Source organism: Semicossyphus pulcher, unplaced genomic scaffold, assembly GCF_022749685.1.
Source record: "Semicossyphus pulcher isolate SPU_LCO1_2020_fin unplaced genomic scaffold, fSemPul1.0.p SCAF_4, whole genome shotgun sequence".
NCBI lineage: Eukaryota > Metazoa > Chordata > Actinopteri > Labriformes > Labridae > Semicossyphus > Semicossyphus pulcher.
In genome coordinates, this window is record NW_027211715.1 from 3561420 (window position 1) to 3577611 (window position 16192).

At 41.9% G+C, this 16192-nt stretch overlaps 1 protein-coding gene across 2 annotated transcripts in view; it reads left to right on the forward strand.

Annotated features, from left to right (window-relative positions):
* Positions 1-16192, forward strand: part of wwc3 (WWC family member 3) — a 39501-nt gene that overhangs the window by 1284 nt on the left and 22025 nt on the right. For both annotated transcript variants that reach the window (XM_069680510.1, XM_069680511.1), the window contains exons 2-3: positions 14407-14516; positions 15366-15566. In XM_069680510.1, coding sequence (XP_069536611.1) covers positions 14407-14516; positions 15366-15566 — 311 coding nt within the window. The remainder of the gene's footprint in view (positions 1-14406; positions 14517-15365; positions 15567-16192) is intronic.

The window sequence follows — 16192 nt, forward strand, 5'->3', positions numbered from 1 at the left end:
GGAAAAGGCCCGACAAAAACAACTCTCGTCTCTTTCTCTGCAACATTTTTTTACCGCAGATTTCTTGCAGCTGATTTCAACAGTGGGAATGTAGTAGCTGCATGTAATCTAGATAAGAAAAACCTGATTTCCTTGAAGAACCCCCCCTCCCCCCTTTGCACGTTGATTAACCATTGTTATGTGCAGCTGATAGCACTTTCACAACATCTTATAATCGTCAGCGTTTGAGCTCTGGTGATTTTTTTCTTCCTTTTTGCATGACTAAAGAATGTTTTCTGCATTTGTTCTGGTGCTGCTCAGTGATTTATAGGTTATCTCGGCCAGAGGAATGTCTTCTGTCACCACCTGATACTGACTTTCCAATAAATCACATCACCATTCAGCCCTAAAGCTGACTTTCTGCTAACATGCAACAGATACAAAAAGGTGTCAGCTCTTGGGTGAGCGTCAGCCGCTCTTAAAAAATGTCGTTCTGTCCATCAGCTGCAGATAAAAGACCTGAGAGGCACGGCGGAGCTGAGGGAGATGAATGCAGCGATGATAAGAGTTTTCCTTGTGTTTGACAGCTGCTCTGTTTAAGTGCGACTCCAATCAAAGGCTGATGGTTTAAAGATCTGGTATCTACCACATGTTATTGTTGTAGGCCTTCATCATCGTGAGTTACAGGCTTTAACTGAGTGTGAAAACATCAGCGAGCGTACTGTACCTGTCAGAGTTGATGTGGTTGTAATCGGAGGTGTGGAATCAGAAAAATGAACCAAATGTCGTCCAACTGTAAACTGTGATATTCAGATATCAGGCTGAGAAGAGGAAGTCCAAACTCCAAACACAAACCATCTTTAAATGAAGTGAAGTTATTCGTCCACGGCGGGCAGCTCAGTCAGCTCTGTGATGGTCTTTTTACAAAGAGAATAAGCGTACAATACCTTTAGATCTCCATAAGATATCTACACAACAGCAATGGAAGACAATACATAAAATAAAGAATGGGTTATATGTGAGGTAGGCAGGTACGTCTAAACACACCAACAGTTAGAGATAAAACAGGTGTTGGCTGAAGTATGACAAAAAGATCCGAGTAATTGGCTCATATCGACTTAGATTCTGGAGCCGGTATTGGCTGAAGTATGTTTGATCTGCAGATTATATATATATATATATATATATATATATATATATATATATATATATATATATATATATAGCTAGATGCAGCTAATGGAGATTAATTGTTACCTATTAATAAATTAGTTTGAGTATTTTTTAAAAGAATATAAAGGCAAGTTTCTCTGTTTCTACCTTCTTAGGTGTGAATGTTTTCTGGTTTCTTTACTCTTCTGTGACAGTGAACTAAAAAATGTTTGGCTTGTGGACGAAACAAAACATTTCAGGACGTCATACTGCGCTCTGTGATGATCTGATCTGCGTTTTCTGACATGTATTCGACCAAAAAACGAATTAATCAATCAAGAAAATAGCATGTTTGTCAATCGGTGATTATTTACAATATCAAGTCACCTGACATGTTTTAGATTTAATATGTGCATATAGATGTAAACATATAATTAAATTGAGTGAATCAGTCTAATCTTTAACGATACCTAAATCAGCTATTGAGTCACGATCAGAATGATATTCATTATTAGTATCGAAGCGATGCGTCCCTAGTTTTGTCCGACCATCAAGAAGGAAAGACTTTTAATTTCCTTCATACCAGAGTAAGAGGACAGACAAACAGTCACTGTCAGGAAGCCACGTCGAGTGACGATCTGTGGAGGAAAAACTGATTTAAATGCTGATTCGATTTACAAAACTGTTGACATTTATTTTCTGTCAATCAACCGTCAGAATCACACTTTTCGGGTCAGTAAGTTTTTGCCGTGGATGATAGAAAATGTTCCCCAGGTCGAGGTGGGCAGTATTTGTTGGAGCTTCCTCGTTTGTGTCAGAGACGAGAGTGGAAGATGTGAAGGTTTAGGGGACTGGTAGCCTTATTTGGCAGGGATCAAACTTTTCCATATTTTGGTCATAATATGATCTGTGTGTGTGTGAAGTCAAACAAAGGCCTCAGGAGCTCCTCCTGAAGTCCTGCAGCTCTGCGCTGAGAGGAGGAACTTTCATACTGAGGTGTCTGAGGTGAGACAAAGACCTCGAGAAGAAGAAGAAGAAGAAAAAGAAGAAGAAGAAGAAAAGAAGATCATTTACTGGATGATTTTGTTCTTTGATGCTTTGGCAAATTGTTCCAGAAAGGTCCATGCAGTTCAACTCTTTGAATTAGTTACAGTTTGTTTGGACACCTTGAGGTGTGGTGTCGTGCAGCACACAGCCAGGGTCAGGGTTAGGGTCAGGGATGTGCACGAGCCTCCAGTCTGCTGACCTGCAGAGAGGCGTGTCAGCTGTGGATTATCGCCTGATCACTAAAACACAAGAGCTATTGAGCTGAAACATAATTGTCAATGATGATCATGATGTGGTGTAACGGAGCTGCGTATCAGCCAGAGTTCAAGTTTGCTCTTGCTGGTACATTGGATGTCTGCAGGCGGGGGAGAAGCTGGACGGAGATGTTTTGGTCAGATGGCAGCGTGTAGTGAAACATTAGACGGATGTGTGAACTCAGAGATACCTGACAGAGAAACTCTGAGCAAACTGTGGTGTTAAGCTTCACCAGGACAAGTCTATTAACCTGCAAACACAGCACTTTGCAAACTCTCCTCATCCCTGCGCACACGTTTGAGTCTGAGGACGCTGGATACCTCCTGCAGCTCGGGGGCTCCTGCAGATAAGCGGGGCACTTCTGTGGGGCTTTTTTGTATCTGTGGAATGAGCGTTATGTTAGGCATGCCTACACTAATGCCCGGGGGCTCTGCTCGCTCGCGGCCCCAGACAAAGCAGCAGAACAGAGGCAGTTCCCACGTGTCTGCCTCCTCCTCTCCATCCCGGCCCTGTAGGCCTCCTTTATTAGCTCTGTTATGCAACAGCCATGGCCGGCCTGCCGCTCAGCAAAGGGAGGCCTTTATACTTGGTCACAAAGCACACCAAATTCAATTATTCTGGAAAGGGTGAGCTGTGTTTCCAGCACCGAAAGGTTATTCACATGCGCTGAACCCCGCTGTTATTTTGCTTCCCCCAGTGTTTTCATTATGATGGCTCTTTTTTGTCTCTTTGGTGGGGGGAGGTTACGAACACGCCACTGCTTGATCCAGTGTCATTTTGCCCCATGTGTTTTCTGTGTTTCTTTTTCATGAGCAGACAATGTGTTCGTCTCCAGCTTTCACCTCGCTCCTTGTTCTGGAAGTTCAAACCTCTTCTCACCCAGCAGTTCGTCTGACAGGCCCCTCGATGCGTTTCTTTCCTCGTCGATTTAGGATGATTAACAACAACTGAAACACTTACAAATAAGCTACTTTTTTAGCATCAGTTCTCACGCTATGTTGATGCTGCAGCTACATTCAGCAGCCAGCCTGTAGGTTGCTTGTGTTATATGTGTATATTGTGAAGAATGCTCCCTAAACAGGACATGCCAATCTCAGTGGACCAGCTTCCAGCTCTGGGCCACCATTGTGTTTTTTTTCCGTCCACACATCTGCACGGTTCTTATTCATAAAGAGAAAAATGGAGTGGACAACACAGACTTTACCCGTATGGTTTGGATGTTTGAACACATTTTAAGGTGTAAAATAACAAAAAAAAAGAATATTTTTAAGCTTTCTTAGTGCTGCAGTTCAGCGTGCTCTTTCTAAACCTGCACTTACACTGAAACTTCCTGAGTAACAACATAACATCCTCTGTTTAGCATTTAGAAGCAACATATGTTTAAAAAGATTATAACGCACCCTAACTTTGTAACTTTGAGGCATGATGACGAACAGAATTTGTCCTCATTTTATAATTTTAATCTGTGTTATTTTATGTGCTCATTTAGTTCTCCTGTCAGGTGGAGCCACAGTTCTGTGACATAAGTTGGCAAAAAGGTTGTCTGGTTCGTTTGATACCATACTCGAGCACGGTTCGTGGATCCGTACCCAGGTCCACTTGAAAAGGTGATCTGGATTTCATGTGTACTCGGGTACGGTACGCATCAGGTGTGAAAAGCTACCGTACCAAACCACAGGTGTGGACTGCTTTTTATAATGTCTCCTCCGATAGCCACGTACGCACGGAGCACCACCGACCTCATCCTCTGAGCGGCACGGCCAGGGCTGATACCGTAGGAATGTAGGTGAGAGGGTCGCTCTTGAGATTTTCTCCAACACGTGAATAATAGCTGGCATAGTGCGAAGGTCGGCTCCATTGTACGGGCCTGTTGATGATACTCTTCTACTTCTTGTTGTTTTTGAGGTGTATTACTGCCACCTTCTGCTTCGGAGTCCTCAGGTATGGAACGGTATGAAGCAATCGTACCTAATGTGAAAACGCCCTTATATGTACGCACATATGTACAAACAACGTTTTATTATTTGGGACTTTAAACTCTTCTTTCTTTAAAACAAAACAAAACCCTGCTCCTTCTTTTACCTGACCTGCTTCAGCGACTCTGACAGCCTTATGAAGAAGAAGAGCGAGTTCAGGTGGAGCGACACGTTTCCTAATAAAATAAATACTGGACGTGTGCTGCAGTTACGTTACTTATACAGTATGTCACCATGACATGTCATATTATTAACAACGGTGTTCAAATGTATGTTTGTAGCTGACAGTCACTTTTTGATCTGTAACCAGTTGTGAGAGCGTGTCTGAAATGGAGAATCTGCTGCGTTCAGTCTCACCTGAATGTCCTGAAGTTGTTTAGAAATTGTCTGGAGTTTATGTGTCTCAGGTACCTGAGATGAGATGATGCTGCGCTCCTCTCCTAAACACATGGACTTGTCCTGCACCATTCGTGTGAGGCAGGGTGTGTTCATGTATGTTTGGGGGGAATCAGTTGCCCATTTTGGGGTTGGATACCTTCAGAATGTAGCCCACAAGTTTCTCAAAAGTTGCCTTCACAGTGAAGTGAATGTTCATATTCACGTTCGTATCCTTTTAGAATTAAGAGATTTACGACGAGGTCAACCTTTCTTTTAGACATGAATGAATGTAGTGCAACCATGAAGGATCTGTGAGAGTTACCTCATGAAGAGAAGATGCTCATAACTATAAAGAGCATCACTGTTGAGAGCAGATGTATGCATTACTCTAAAAAGGATGCTACACTCCCTTTTACACATTTAACTTGTTATTTTTACTTCTGCATTTTAGCATTCTCATGAAAGCATCCCTTCTGTCTTTGAGTGATGCTATCGATGGGAAACATCACTTTCAGTCCTTTTAGCTCACATCTGTCACTTCCAGCTCTGCTGCCGGCCCTTCCCATGTGTCCAGACGCTGCCTAAATGTGTGCAGAGACAGAGCTGCCGGTCCACTTATAGGAGACCTATTTCTATAAGATTCGACACATAATTGGAGGAGTGGGTGTCTGTGTGTCTGTCAGCTGCTTCAGGCCGTCCTCTGAAATGCTGCAGCAGAGAGGCTGCACATAAAGGACATTCCTCCCAAAGTTGTTTTCACGTTTCTTTTTTAACACACAAAGGAATTTTCGACCAACAACACTTGTGGCCTTTTTTTCCCAGACACTGTCTCCGTCATATCAGAGCTTTTCTGTTATCGCCTCATGAGCGTGTGTGTGTGAGCGTGTGTGTGTCGGCGTCGTCACATTTGTTGTTTTTTCTGGTCACATATGCAATGCTTGTCATGCAGAGGTCAAGCCTCACTTCTTATTTGTGGATTTCAGCAGCTGGCTCGCTGCGACGATGAAAGATGGTCAGCTTTTGGATCAGTCCATCGTCCTGATTTCTCTCTGAGCTGAGAGTCTTCTGGTGTGGTCGACTGGATGTTTTATCACACGAGTGTTTGGTTTATTTATGCTGAGAACCATCACACAATTAAACATCAGTGTCGTAAATGTATCCCATGTGCAGCTGCACCGGGCTGTGGTGATGACTCGTCCAAATTAACACATTTGGTGGAGCAATCAGCGCCATGTTTTTTAATTTAATATGAACTGAGTGAACTGAAGGAACGACAGCGGCAGCCTTTGAATTTTTTATTTGCAATAAACATGGCTGAAGGATATTAACTCCAACCTTTGGGTGCATCATTAAATATAACTAAGAATGTGTTTGTGCAGTCCACTGTTACTTTGCTGCTGCAGCAGAGGAACAAAGGTTTAGAAGCTGCTGTGGACGTCCACACCAGACGAGGTCCAGCAGCCCAGACTCCAGTCTCGCATGCCTTTCCCCTGCAGCAGCCCGACGCCGGCACAGGCGTGTTGCTGCTGCAGATAGAAATATCCTCCGGGACGACCCAGGATGGCACAGATTATTCTAGAATTAGCAAACGTCTTTTAAACTAAATATATTTTGCTGGGAAGTTGTGAGACGCGAGCAGGCGCTGCAGCATTTCATTCCTCCACAGCTGAACATGCCTGTCATTCTGACAGTCTCCCTTTTTTCTATTTCAGATATCTGTCTCATTTTCTGTTTCCTCTTTGATTGAAAGACGATCCTGGAGAATGTGGACGGTTTTAGAAGAAAACTTATTATAATCTCTCTCTTTTACTGCTGGTAGCAGCTGTAACCAACATATCAGCATTTCTTCATGATAAGACATGGATTTATTAAAGAGAGATATGCTTTAGTTCATAAAAAAGAACTTAATTATCAAGAAAACACATATGCTGCAACTTTATTTATTTCGTAGAAAGTTGCAACACCAACATTTTTGCCATTGCCGTTTGTTTAGTTGACTTCAGTTCAGTTATATTTCAATCTGCTTTTACTTGTACTTGCTCGTGTGTGCGTCCTGTTTCACGTGAAGTGAAAGTGTCGTCCTCTTCCCCTAAGTGTTATGACGGCTATGATAGCGCGAGAATCCTCAGCTTCCACAGTCATGTTGTTGACTGTTCTGAGGAAGACGAGACGTTTTGGTTTGTCCAGATTTCAAGCCAACAATATGTATGCACCATTGACTGTATATATGCTTAGCGACGCGTCTCCACCTCCTCCCATTGTACAAGAAACAGAAACCAAAATCCCCCCGGAGCGGGCGCTGCCAGTTTGCTCATTAGTATCCAGGGTGTGTGCAGTAGAGATCAGCTGGTGGAGTCGCAGTATTGACGTCCCGCCCCTTCCTCTACCCTACACACCTTTACCTTGTGTCCTTGCCGTGTTGGAGCCCTCAGGTGTCCTTGGCGTGTTGGAGCCCTCAGGTGGGCTCAGTCTGCAGCAGAACAGCTTCTTGTGTCGGTCTGAAGCAGATATTCACGCTGATAGAAAGTTCAATGACTGTAGTGTTAGTGTTAGTGTCGTCTCCTCTCGCCGTTCCTCCTCTACTCTGCTACTCGGGAACAGAACGCTGCAGGCGCACGATTTGTCAACAGAGCTGTCAATCATGAGGCCACGCCCCCTTTTTATAGCATCAAATAACTAATTAAAAGTGGACTTGTCAGAAAAATGAACACTTGGACATAAATCAGCATGATAAGAACTAACTGTAATGACAGAAACCATGTTTGAGAAAAATGTATTTGACTTGTATTTTGATTTTATAGTATGACTGATGTCCCATCTGTTAACATGGAGGAGGCAGGCTTTACTGTGCGACTATTTGAGGGATCTTTTGTTGGCATTTATTCATAAACCAAAGTATTGAACGAATAAGAATCAGGTGATTAAAGTTATCACCATTTATCAGAAGGGTAACATGATGTCTGTACAAAGTAATCCATCAGATAGTTGTTGCAATGTTTTAAAAATCTTTAGGAGACCATGACCAAGCAGTCGAGACTTTTCAGTCGACCACAGACAGATAAAGCTGTTCATAGAGCTGCCATCACCTGCTGTGAAGCTCCAGTGATCCTATAAGAGCTCCATAATAATCCTACAGTCATTTAGTTATTATATAAATCTGTGTTTCTCCTGACGTACCGGCGCTGAGCAGAGTCAGACTGTCATTAAACTGTGTTAGGTAATGCTTGTTGTTGACAGATTCACAGTGTCAGCAAACACAAGTTTACACAGGGTCACTGTGTCAGGCGGAGGGAGTGACACACTTACAGTGTTTCTCTGTCGGTGCTTGTCTGACTGACTCGTAGATACTACACTTAAGATGTGTCATTTTCACTTTAGAGAGCAGATTTCAAACTGTTCAGACGTGTTCATGAACCACGTACGTCTACTTTTAGTTTACGATGTTTTGGCTGCGTCCTCCTCAGATTGCTCCTCTCCGGCTCGGAGCTGCTGCTGTGGTTTCAGAGTCTCCCAAGACCGAGACATGACTTGGAAAAACTGAGGCTGCTGTGCTGTCACAAGACTGCGTAACAAACCAAACATTCAGATGCAGATCAGTGAGTGGACATGTTCCTCCCTCTGGCTCTGTCTCTCTGGGAGGTCAGAGGGCAGTTCAGGACTAATGTCTCTGACGTCACATGGCTTCACATCCTCAGCCGCTGCTTTTTCAGTCCTGTTTAGTCCGTCAAGGATTTTACTTTTTCTGATTTTTGCAGCGGAAAATTCCTGATTTTAGCAGCTTTTTAAAAAAAGTTGCAGTGCAAGTTGTGATGTTTTTATCCCCCTTTTTTTCATTAGACATCCACTTTAAGTGACTGGGACAGACGCTCCAAAAAGCTGTCTATTGGCTGAGCGAGCTGACGTCACAATTTCTGTGTCAAGACTCCAAATAAAATGTGTAACAACGGAACGACACTAAAGTCAGCTCCCATGAAATGCTTATTTCTCGCTGCACGTGCTCGATTCAGTGCTATCCATGTGTGCAAAGGAGAATCTACACATTATTACATTTACACTGCTCTACTCGTTATTTCGGCTGCTGCTGACGTAGAAAACAGTTGATAAGAAGGTCTTTAATATCTTAGTTTGAAATCAGCGCTGAAACAAACATCAGTAACAGAGCCTCTGGTTGGTGGAAAGTTAGGAACAAAGCCTCTGATTGGTCAGTCGACTTAACACCAGACATCAGGAAGTGACTAAGTGGACTGCTAACGTTTTTCGTGAGATAAGATTATCCTTTATTGATTTGGGTATTGCAGCAGTACAAAGACAAAATAGCAAGTAAGTATAACCACTGTTATACAAACATGTAAAATAATCACAAGAAGACATGGAGTGTTGAGTTTATTATAATGGGGCGGCTGTGGCTCAGGGGCAGAGTCGGTCGTCTTTCAATCGGTGTAAGTACAGTCTATTTACCATAATGGATTTACTGCATGGAGTCTCCATGAAGACGCTGTAGTTTGGATTCGGTAGCTCATAAAAGAGACATGATCACATCGGGCCTTGTTAGCACGGCTCAGCTGCAGTGTTCCTAACATATTAAAGAAACAGTAACAGATGCCCTCTGATGTTAACCACATTGCAGACCTCAGGGGATCAATATTTTGAACATCAAAGAAATGAGTTTGGTGACGAACATGATGTCGCATGTGGGGAAACAGGAGATCGGAAGTTGTGTCAGTTGGCCAACTTTGCAGGGTCGAGAAAAAGTCGCAGCAGTTGGTTGAATTTTCATGAATTTGCAGGAACGCAACATCGCGACTTTCTGGAGGGACTTCCTGTTTGACTCAGTGCAGAATTCAGCAGAGCTTCTGCATGTGCCTGTTTTTAATAGGACTTTTTAATATTGACACAGAAATTGTGCTTTATTGTAATTTAATAGATTTTTACACCTAAATAGAAATAGGACTAAGTTTTGCACTAAGTTTGCACCTATTTGACTATGCAAAAGTATTTAGAAAGCTGCTTTCTTTCTGGCCATTTTGCCCTTTTATTGTGAAAGGACGGCTGAAGAGAGACAGGATATATTGTGGGCAGAGACTGGGGATGACGTGCAGCAAAGGGCCCAGGATCGAAGTCGAACCCAGGGGTGCGAGGGCGGGGACTTTAGCCTCCGAATGTAAATAAAGCTCCTCCAACTGAGCTTAACCAGCGCCATGAAGGCTGCTTTCTTAATCAAACTTTAACTTTCAGTAACTATCAAACAGTATTTAAGATTTTTCTCAAACAGTTCTGCGTGGCCCACCGTCCCCAGAGCTGGTGACGCTCTGCTACGTGTGCTGCAGAGCGAATATGTACGTCCTGCTAATCAGTCAGGTTCAGGTTCAAATGCTTCTGATTCTTCTCGTCAAAGTTCCTCCTTCAGTAATTTTTTACACCTGACAGCAGAATGTGTGACTGCCTCTCTGACGAGTATTTACGTGTGCACTTAGTGTCTGCACATTTGTTTACCTGTTAAACAGACACTAATAGCAGGAGCCGGCGAGGAGTGTGCTTGTGTTTGGCTGCATGTCAGGATCCCGTTTCACTCGATTTCCCCACGCTAATTAATGCAGTATATTTGTAGTTTTATGAGAGGTGGTTGCTTGTCCTGTGAGGAATATGTGTGATGTAATTGTGACACTTAACTTTCCCTCTAGAGGAGGGATATGTAGCTCTGAATCACTTGGGCAATTTATCAAGCTGAGGTTCCCAAGAGGATCACATGATAGATGTAGGCGGTCTGGAGAGTTATCAAACTTCTGTGTACTTATTTGGACATTTATTTGTGGTTTCTTTTCTTGTGAATTTCTGCCTTTTTAAGATCTCAAAGTAATCAACTCAAACTATCTAAGGAGGCAGTAAACACTCTGGTGGAAGTGCTCATAACTCTTTAAATATGAGATCTTCATGAGGGGTTTTAAGTTGACTTTGATTGTTTTGAAGCTCCTATAATTATATTAAAAAATGTACCCTCTTTAAGTACTTTAGATATTATTATGTGACGGATTTAATCTTGCATCCAGGGATCATAATATCTCCATCTGAGAGTTCTGTCACAGTAAAACTCCAGGATGAAATGGTTAACATTAGATTTAACTTGTAGAATTTCCCAAAATTGTGTGAAATGCAAAGAGAGTTTATTGTATTTGAGGAATTGTTGCAGGATTTTGACAGGCCTGCGTGATTCATCATTAACTATGATTGCTTTCAGTCCATGCAGATGTGCCAGAAACAACATATTTTAGCATCAAAACACGCTGAAGGTGCTGACGGGAAAGCGAACAGCTCTGCAGGCTGCTGATACCTCTTTAAATGTCGTTGGCATGCCAGACAACAAAGGCTTTATTTAGAGTTTTGAGAAACTCTGAGTACCTTTGAGTTTTCCGCTCATCTGAATCATCAGCATGTGTCTCAGTGCTGGTGGCGTTTTGATCTGAAAACTGTCTGAAACCACATACGGGTTAAGATCTCAGTGTTGTGAGTTTGTGTGCGGAGAGGAGAGCCGCTGCTGCGTCTGTCTCCTGAGGAATGTGGGGCAGGATGCCTCAGCTACTCTCTCCGGGCCGTCCCTTCATTGTGTGCATACCTCTGCCAGGATCGGGCCTCGTGCACCGTCTGCATTGTGAGCATTCTGTGGTGCACGGGGTCACTGCCACCGGACCCCCTTTTGTCTGCGCTGATTGATGGTAATCAGACTGTTACTATATTAGCTGCTGTCATCAGACGCGCCGGTTCACAGCTCGCTGATGTGTGTAGATTAAAAGAGTTAGTGATGTCATTAGTTCCACTCACATGGCTTTATAAATCATTACAGTTTGGCACGCTTTGATTGTTGACATTTAATCTCTGCTAATCAGATTGTCAGATAGCAGCGTTTAATGGCTTTCCCTTTTTTGCGGTTAAATGAGTTTCACAGTGTAAACTGTAAAACACCTGAAGCATTCATTTTTATTTTGTATTTATGTTCATTTATATAAGTCTATTATACACTCACCAGCTGTGTACACTTGTACAACCTTATGTGATCCAACACTGCAGCTCTTTCATAAATTCTGCCTTCAGAAATGTAATAAAGTTCAGATGTGATTGACACTGTCAGAAAGGTATTTAGCTACTACACTAGTATAACTCAACCAGCAGCTACGACTTCAATAATAAACATTTTCAAGAATCATTACCTGTCCAACAGTTACAACAAAAACTGAAATATTATAAACTTTGTAAAAATAGAATTTATGGCAGACTTTTTACTGATATATTTTAGCAACTTTGCTATTCTAAAAGGCACCGCTAAAGTTGAGATTGATGTAATGTATTAATGTATGAAGAGGAGAAATATCAACATAGAGTTTAGACCAATATGTGACTTTTACTAAAATAGCAGAATTTTCTGATACACTGGTAGTTCTGCTTCGTCCCACCCCACTGTGTTGTGATTGGCTGGTACTTCTGTGCTTTGATTGGTCAGAAAAGTCAATCGGTCAAACACTTTCACCAAATAGACCTGTGTTCCTGTCCTGTGTGAAACCAAATGTCTAGTAAACTTAATTTTTTATTCAAAAAAACCCTATAGTAGGGCTTAGGACACTGGTTCCCAACCTGTTTTCCTTGAGCCCCCTGCTTGTATCTAAGAAAGGCTGAGCCCTCCTAGCCCGCACACATGTACACCAAAACAATAAAGTGATTAATTCCAAATCTTTATTGGCAAAAATGAACACCAATCAGCCCGTAGTTCACAGAGATGTGGCTTACATAACTACTATATTTGAATGAGGACCAAAACTATATATTTTTTAATAGTTGAACAGACTTTTGTAAGTGCTTTTCAAATGATTTTATTTAACATGTGCAAATCTAATCTTGACAATCTCAGTGACAAAGCCTCCTGTACCCCAAGCAATCTTTGGCGCCCCCCCTAAGGGGCCCAGACCCCAGGTTGGGAACCACTGGTTTAGGGAATGATTATGGTTTCAAATAAAACATTAAATCGAAGTGTAATTTTACTCCTGGCATGAAAACTGCCTCCTGTACTTTTCAGACAACGAGTACTGGCCAATCACAGCTGAGTAGTACCAGCCAATCACAGCTGAGTAGTACCAGCCAATCACAGAACAGTTGATTGTTGTTAGGCGGGAAAAGCTATTGCTGCTCTGCTAAACTAGGCTAGTCACCTTTTTAAGAGTGACTAGCTGAGCCTTTTTTTCCTCATTAATGGATTTATCTGTTGCCGTGTTTACGAGGAATAAAAAATGTACCCTCCAAGATGTTAGTTCATTGAAGTTAATGTATTTCAACTGCAGAAAAAGTCAAAAAGTAAGTCAAAAAAGCTTTAGCCAAGGCTAGCCGTCATCTCAAGCTAGCTTCAACAGGATCTGGCTCGCTTGCTTTAGCTCTGTAGTTGACTGTTTGGTTTTCTTATCACGCCACATTTAACATGAATTTATACATTTCTATATTTAAAAATACTGTATGTTATATGAGTAAATACATTTCAAGTCAGTTTCTGGTCTTAGCTAAAATTGACTGAATCTGTTTTTGATGCATTTTTTTAAGAACAGTTGCCGCTGGGTTGTGAAGTTTTATTCAGTCGGTACATCAGGGTACGATTATTGAGTTTTTCAGTACGTCTTGTCCTGTGAAAGTCCCAAGTATAAATTTGCAGTCAACAGTTTGGTCTCCTAACCACCTGAACTCATCTGTTCCTTCCCTAAGGACCACTGAACCGAGCTTATACAATCACCAATGCAGTAAGAAGAGTTTCAGGCCAAATAAATCCTGGCCTCTGCTGCTGAGTCAGTAGTATTTTTCCTCTTAAATTTGTATAATTATTGTGTTCTTTTTGTATATGAAAGTAATACCTTTTTGTATATATGATAGCTGAAAGTTTGGGGTTAAAGCTTAATTGATTTTTGACCAGTATATATAAGATTTGGCTTTGATAATGTGTCCTTGGGATCTGTATACATTAAATGGCAGTCAATATATTAGTACTCAAACTTACACATCTCATTTTTACGCAGTGGATCATGTCAACAAAAGAAATAGGGGGAATTATTTGTTTACCACTAACCAGCTTTAATAATTTAAGACCATCATTTCACTCTGTATGTATTCATACTTAAAAAGCTTACTCACTGTTTTTGTTCTGGTTGTGGAACGAAAGTTGTTTGTTTAGCTTCCAAAACGTCCCTGAGGAGAAGATTTCTGAAATTATCGCTCTGGATAATTGTTAAATTGGTTCTCTTTTCTGATAACAATCATTTGGAGGCTGCGCTCCGACTCTGGACCAAGAGGCAGTTTAAATGTTAAAGATACTGCGGGAGAAAATATTCTTTAGAACGAATGTTTGCTTTTTGCTTCTTTCCCCTCGATTAGCATTGAACACACCTTTTATAAACACGATAAATGAAGCAGAGCATCCTGTAGGCTGAGCACTGCTAACAGGGGAAACTACATCATATGGGAGAGAAACAACTTCTATAGGGTCTGCTTTAAAATCCAGTTTGTATTGGTGCTGTGTGTGTTATTATTTCTTAAGCTGATATTAAGGTGCATTCTGTGGGGTTAACTGAATAAAGACTTGTAATCATTTCAGGATCACCAAACCGCTGACGTTTGCCGACTGTGTTGGAGATGAACTTCCTCTCGGGTGGGAGGAAGTTTATGACCAGCAAGTGGGAGTTTACTACATCGACCACATCAACAGTAAGTGCATCCTCATTTCTTTCCACTTAAAAGGGTTGAAAAAAAGACAATTTAAGAGAAAAAACACCAAAACATTTTAATGCATAACACACAGGTGAACTGTCCTTTGTGCTACAACAGGGACATCCTGCTTCCCTGAATGTTATCATGTGTCTTCACTTGATAATTTGCAAATAAGTAGAAGTGGGGGACCATCTCAAGTCACTAACTTGAGACTTAATTGACTTACACTGATAAAAGACTCGCATTGACTTTGACTTGGTAATCATAACTTAAGACTGGAAAGTAATTACTTTATTTAAAACTTAAAATATTTGCGTTTGTCTCGAGCTTTAGACGTTAAGTTTCACTTTTGTTTGGGTGATTTCTTGTGTAATACATGTAAGCTGGGAACCTACTTAGATGCAGCAGACCAGAACAGGCCAACGCAATTGGCAGCTATTACAGAAGGCGCTACTCCAAAGTCAATAAAATATGTATACTAGAACATGTTGGCAGTGACGGCAGTAACAAGAGAAAGGCAACATGCAGCATGCTCTGCAGCTCAAAAATCAGTGAAACAACGACCACAACATTTAGCTTCGTTTGTCCCTTTTGCCCACAAGTCAGTTCATTCAGGACGCCTGTTATTGATTGGCACAAAATGTCAGATTTAAGTGATTTAAATATGAAACTGGGTTCATAATCAGAATGTAATGTGTGTTACATCAGGTACATAACTTTGCATGCTTGATTCCCAGCATAGTAACGTGGGACTTGCTGAAGACTTCAGTCTTGCTTGTGACTTGCACATGTGTCTTTCACTCCCACCTCTGCTTATTAGTCACTTGCCTTGTGTCCTGTTGTCAGAGACCACCCAGATTGAGAACCCGCGGACTCAATGGCGGCAGGAGCAGGAGCGCATGCTGAAGGAGTACCTTGTGGTGGCCCAGGAGGCCCTCAAAGCCAAGAAGGAGATGTACATGATCAAGCAGCAGCGTCTGGAGCTGGCTCAGCAGGAAATGTTGCTCTTCCACGAGCTCTCGGAGGACAACCGCTCCATCACTAGCAGTAAGACACGCTAACATCCAGCTCACTTTCATTTCAACATTTAAACAGCTGTGATATGATGGATTCAAGCAGCAAATCCTCAGTTAGGGGAATGGGAGGATGACAAGATGATCAGCTTCTTGTTGTCCAGATGCCCATATTGTGGAGGACAGCAAAAAGTTGAAATATTTAAAAACTGGGAGGTCATGGCGATAAAATCTCAATTGGGGATTGCAGTAAATGTTATATTGAAAAAGCTTGTCAACTTTACTTGATATGGAAAAATCTGACAAAGCAGAAATAGCACAACAGCCAGGAAGTCTGCCTATTTTTGCCTGCACATAAAGAATTCTCTGGAGTACACGCCCACTTCCCTCTGCAAAGAATTGTTTGAGCTGCCGGTAAATTAAGTGGATATCTTCTGAATAAGAGAAAAAAAAATGAATGAAACGGAGCGGAAGTGAAGTGACGGTGAAAACGATTTCCAGTAATCCTCCATAGATGAGGACATTGTTGACAAAAATGTGATGACAAAGCGTCATTAATATAGAAACCAGCAGCGGCTCGGCTGGCAGCGCCCTCACCGGACATCCTGTGTCCACCAAAGGGCATCTGAGAGACACTGACACTGGGTTTATTCATCTTTA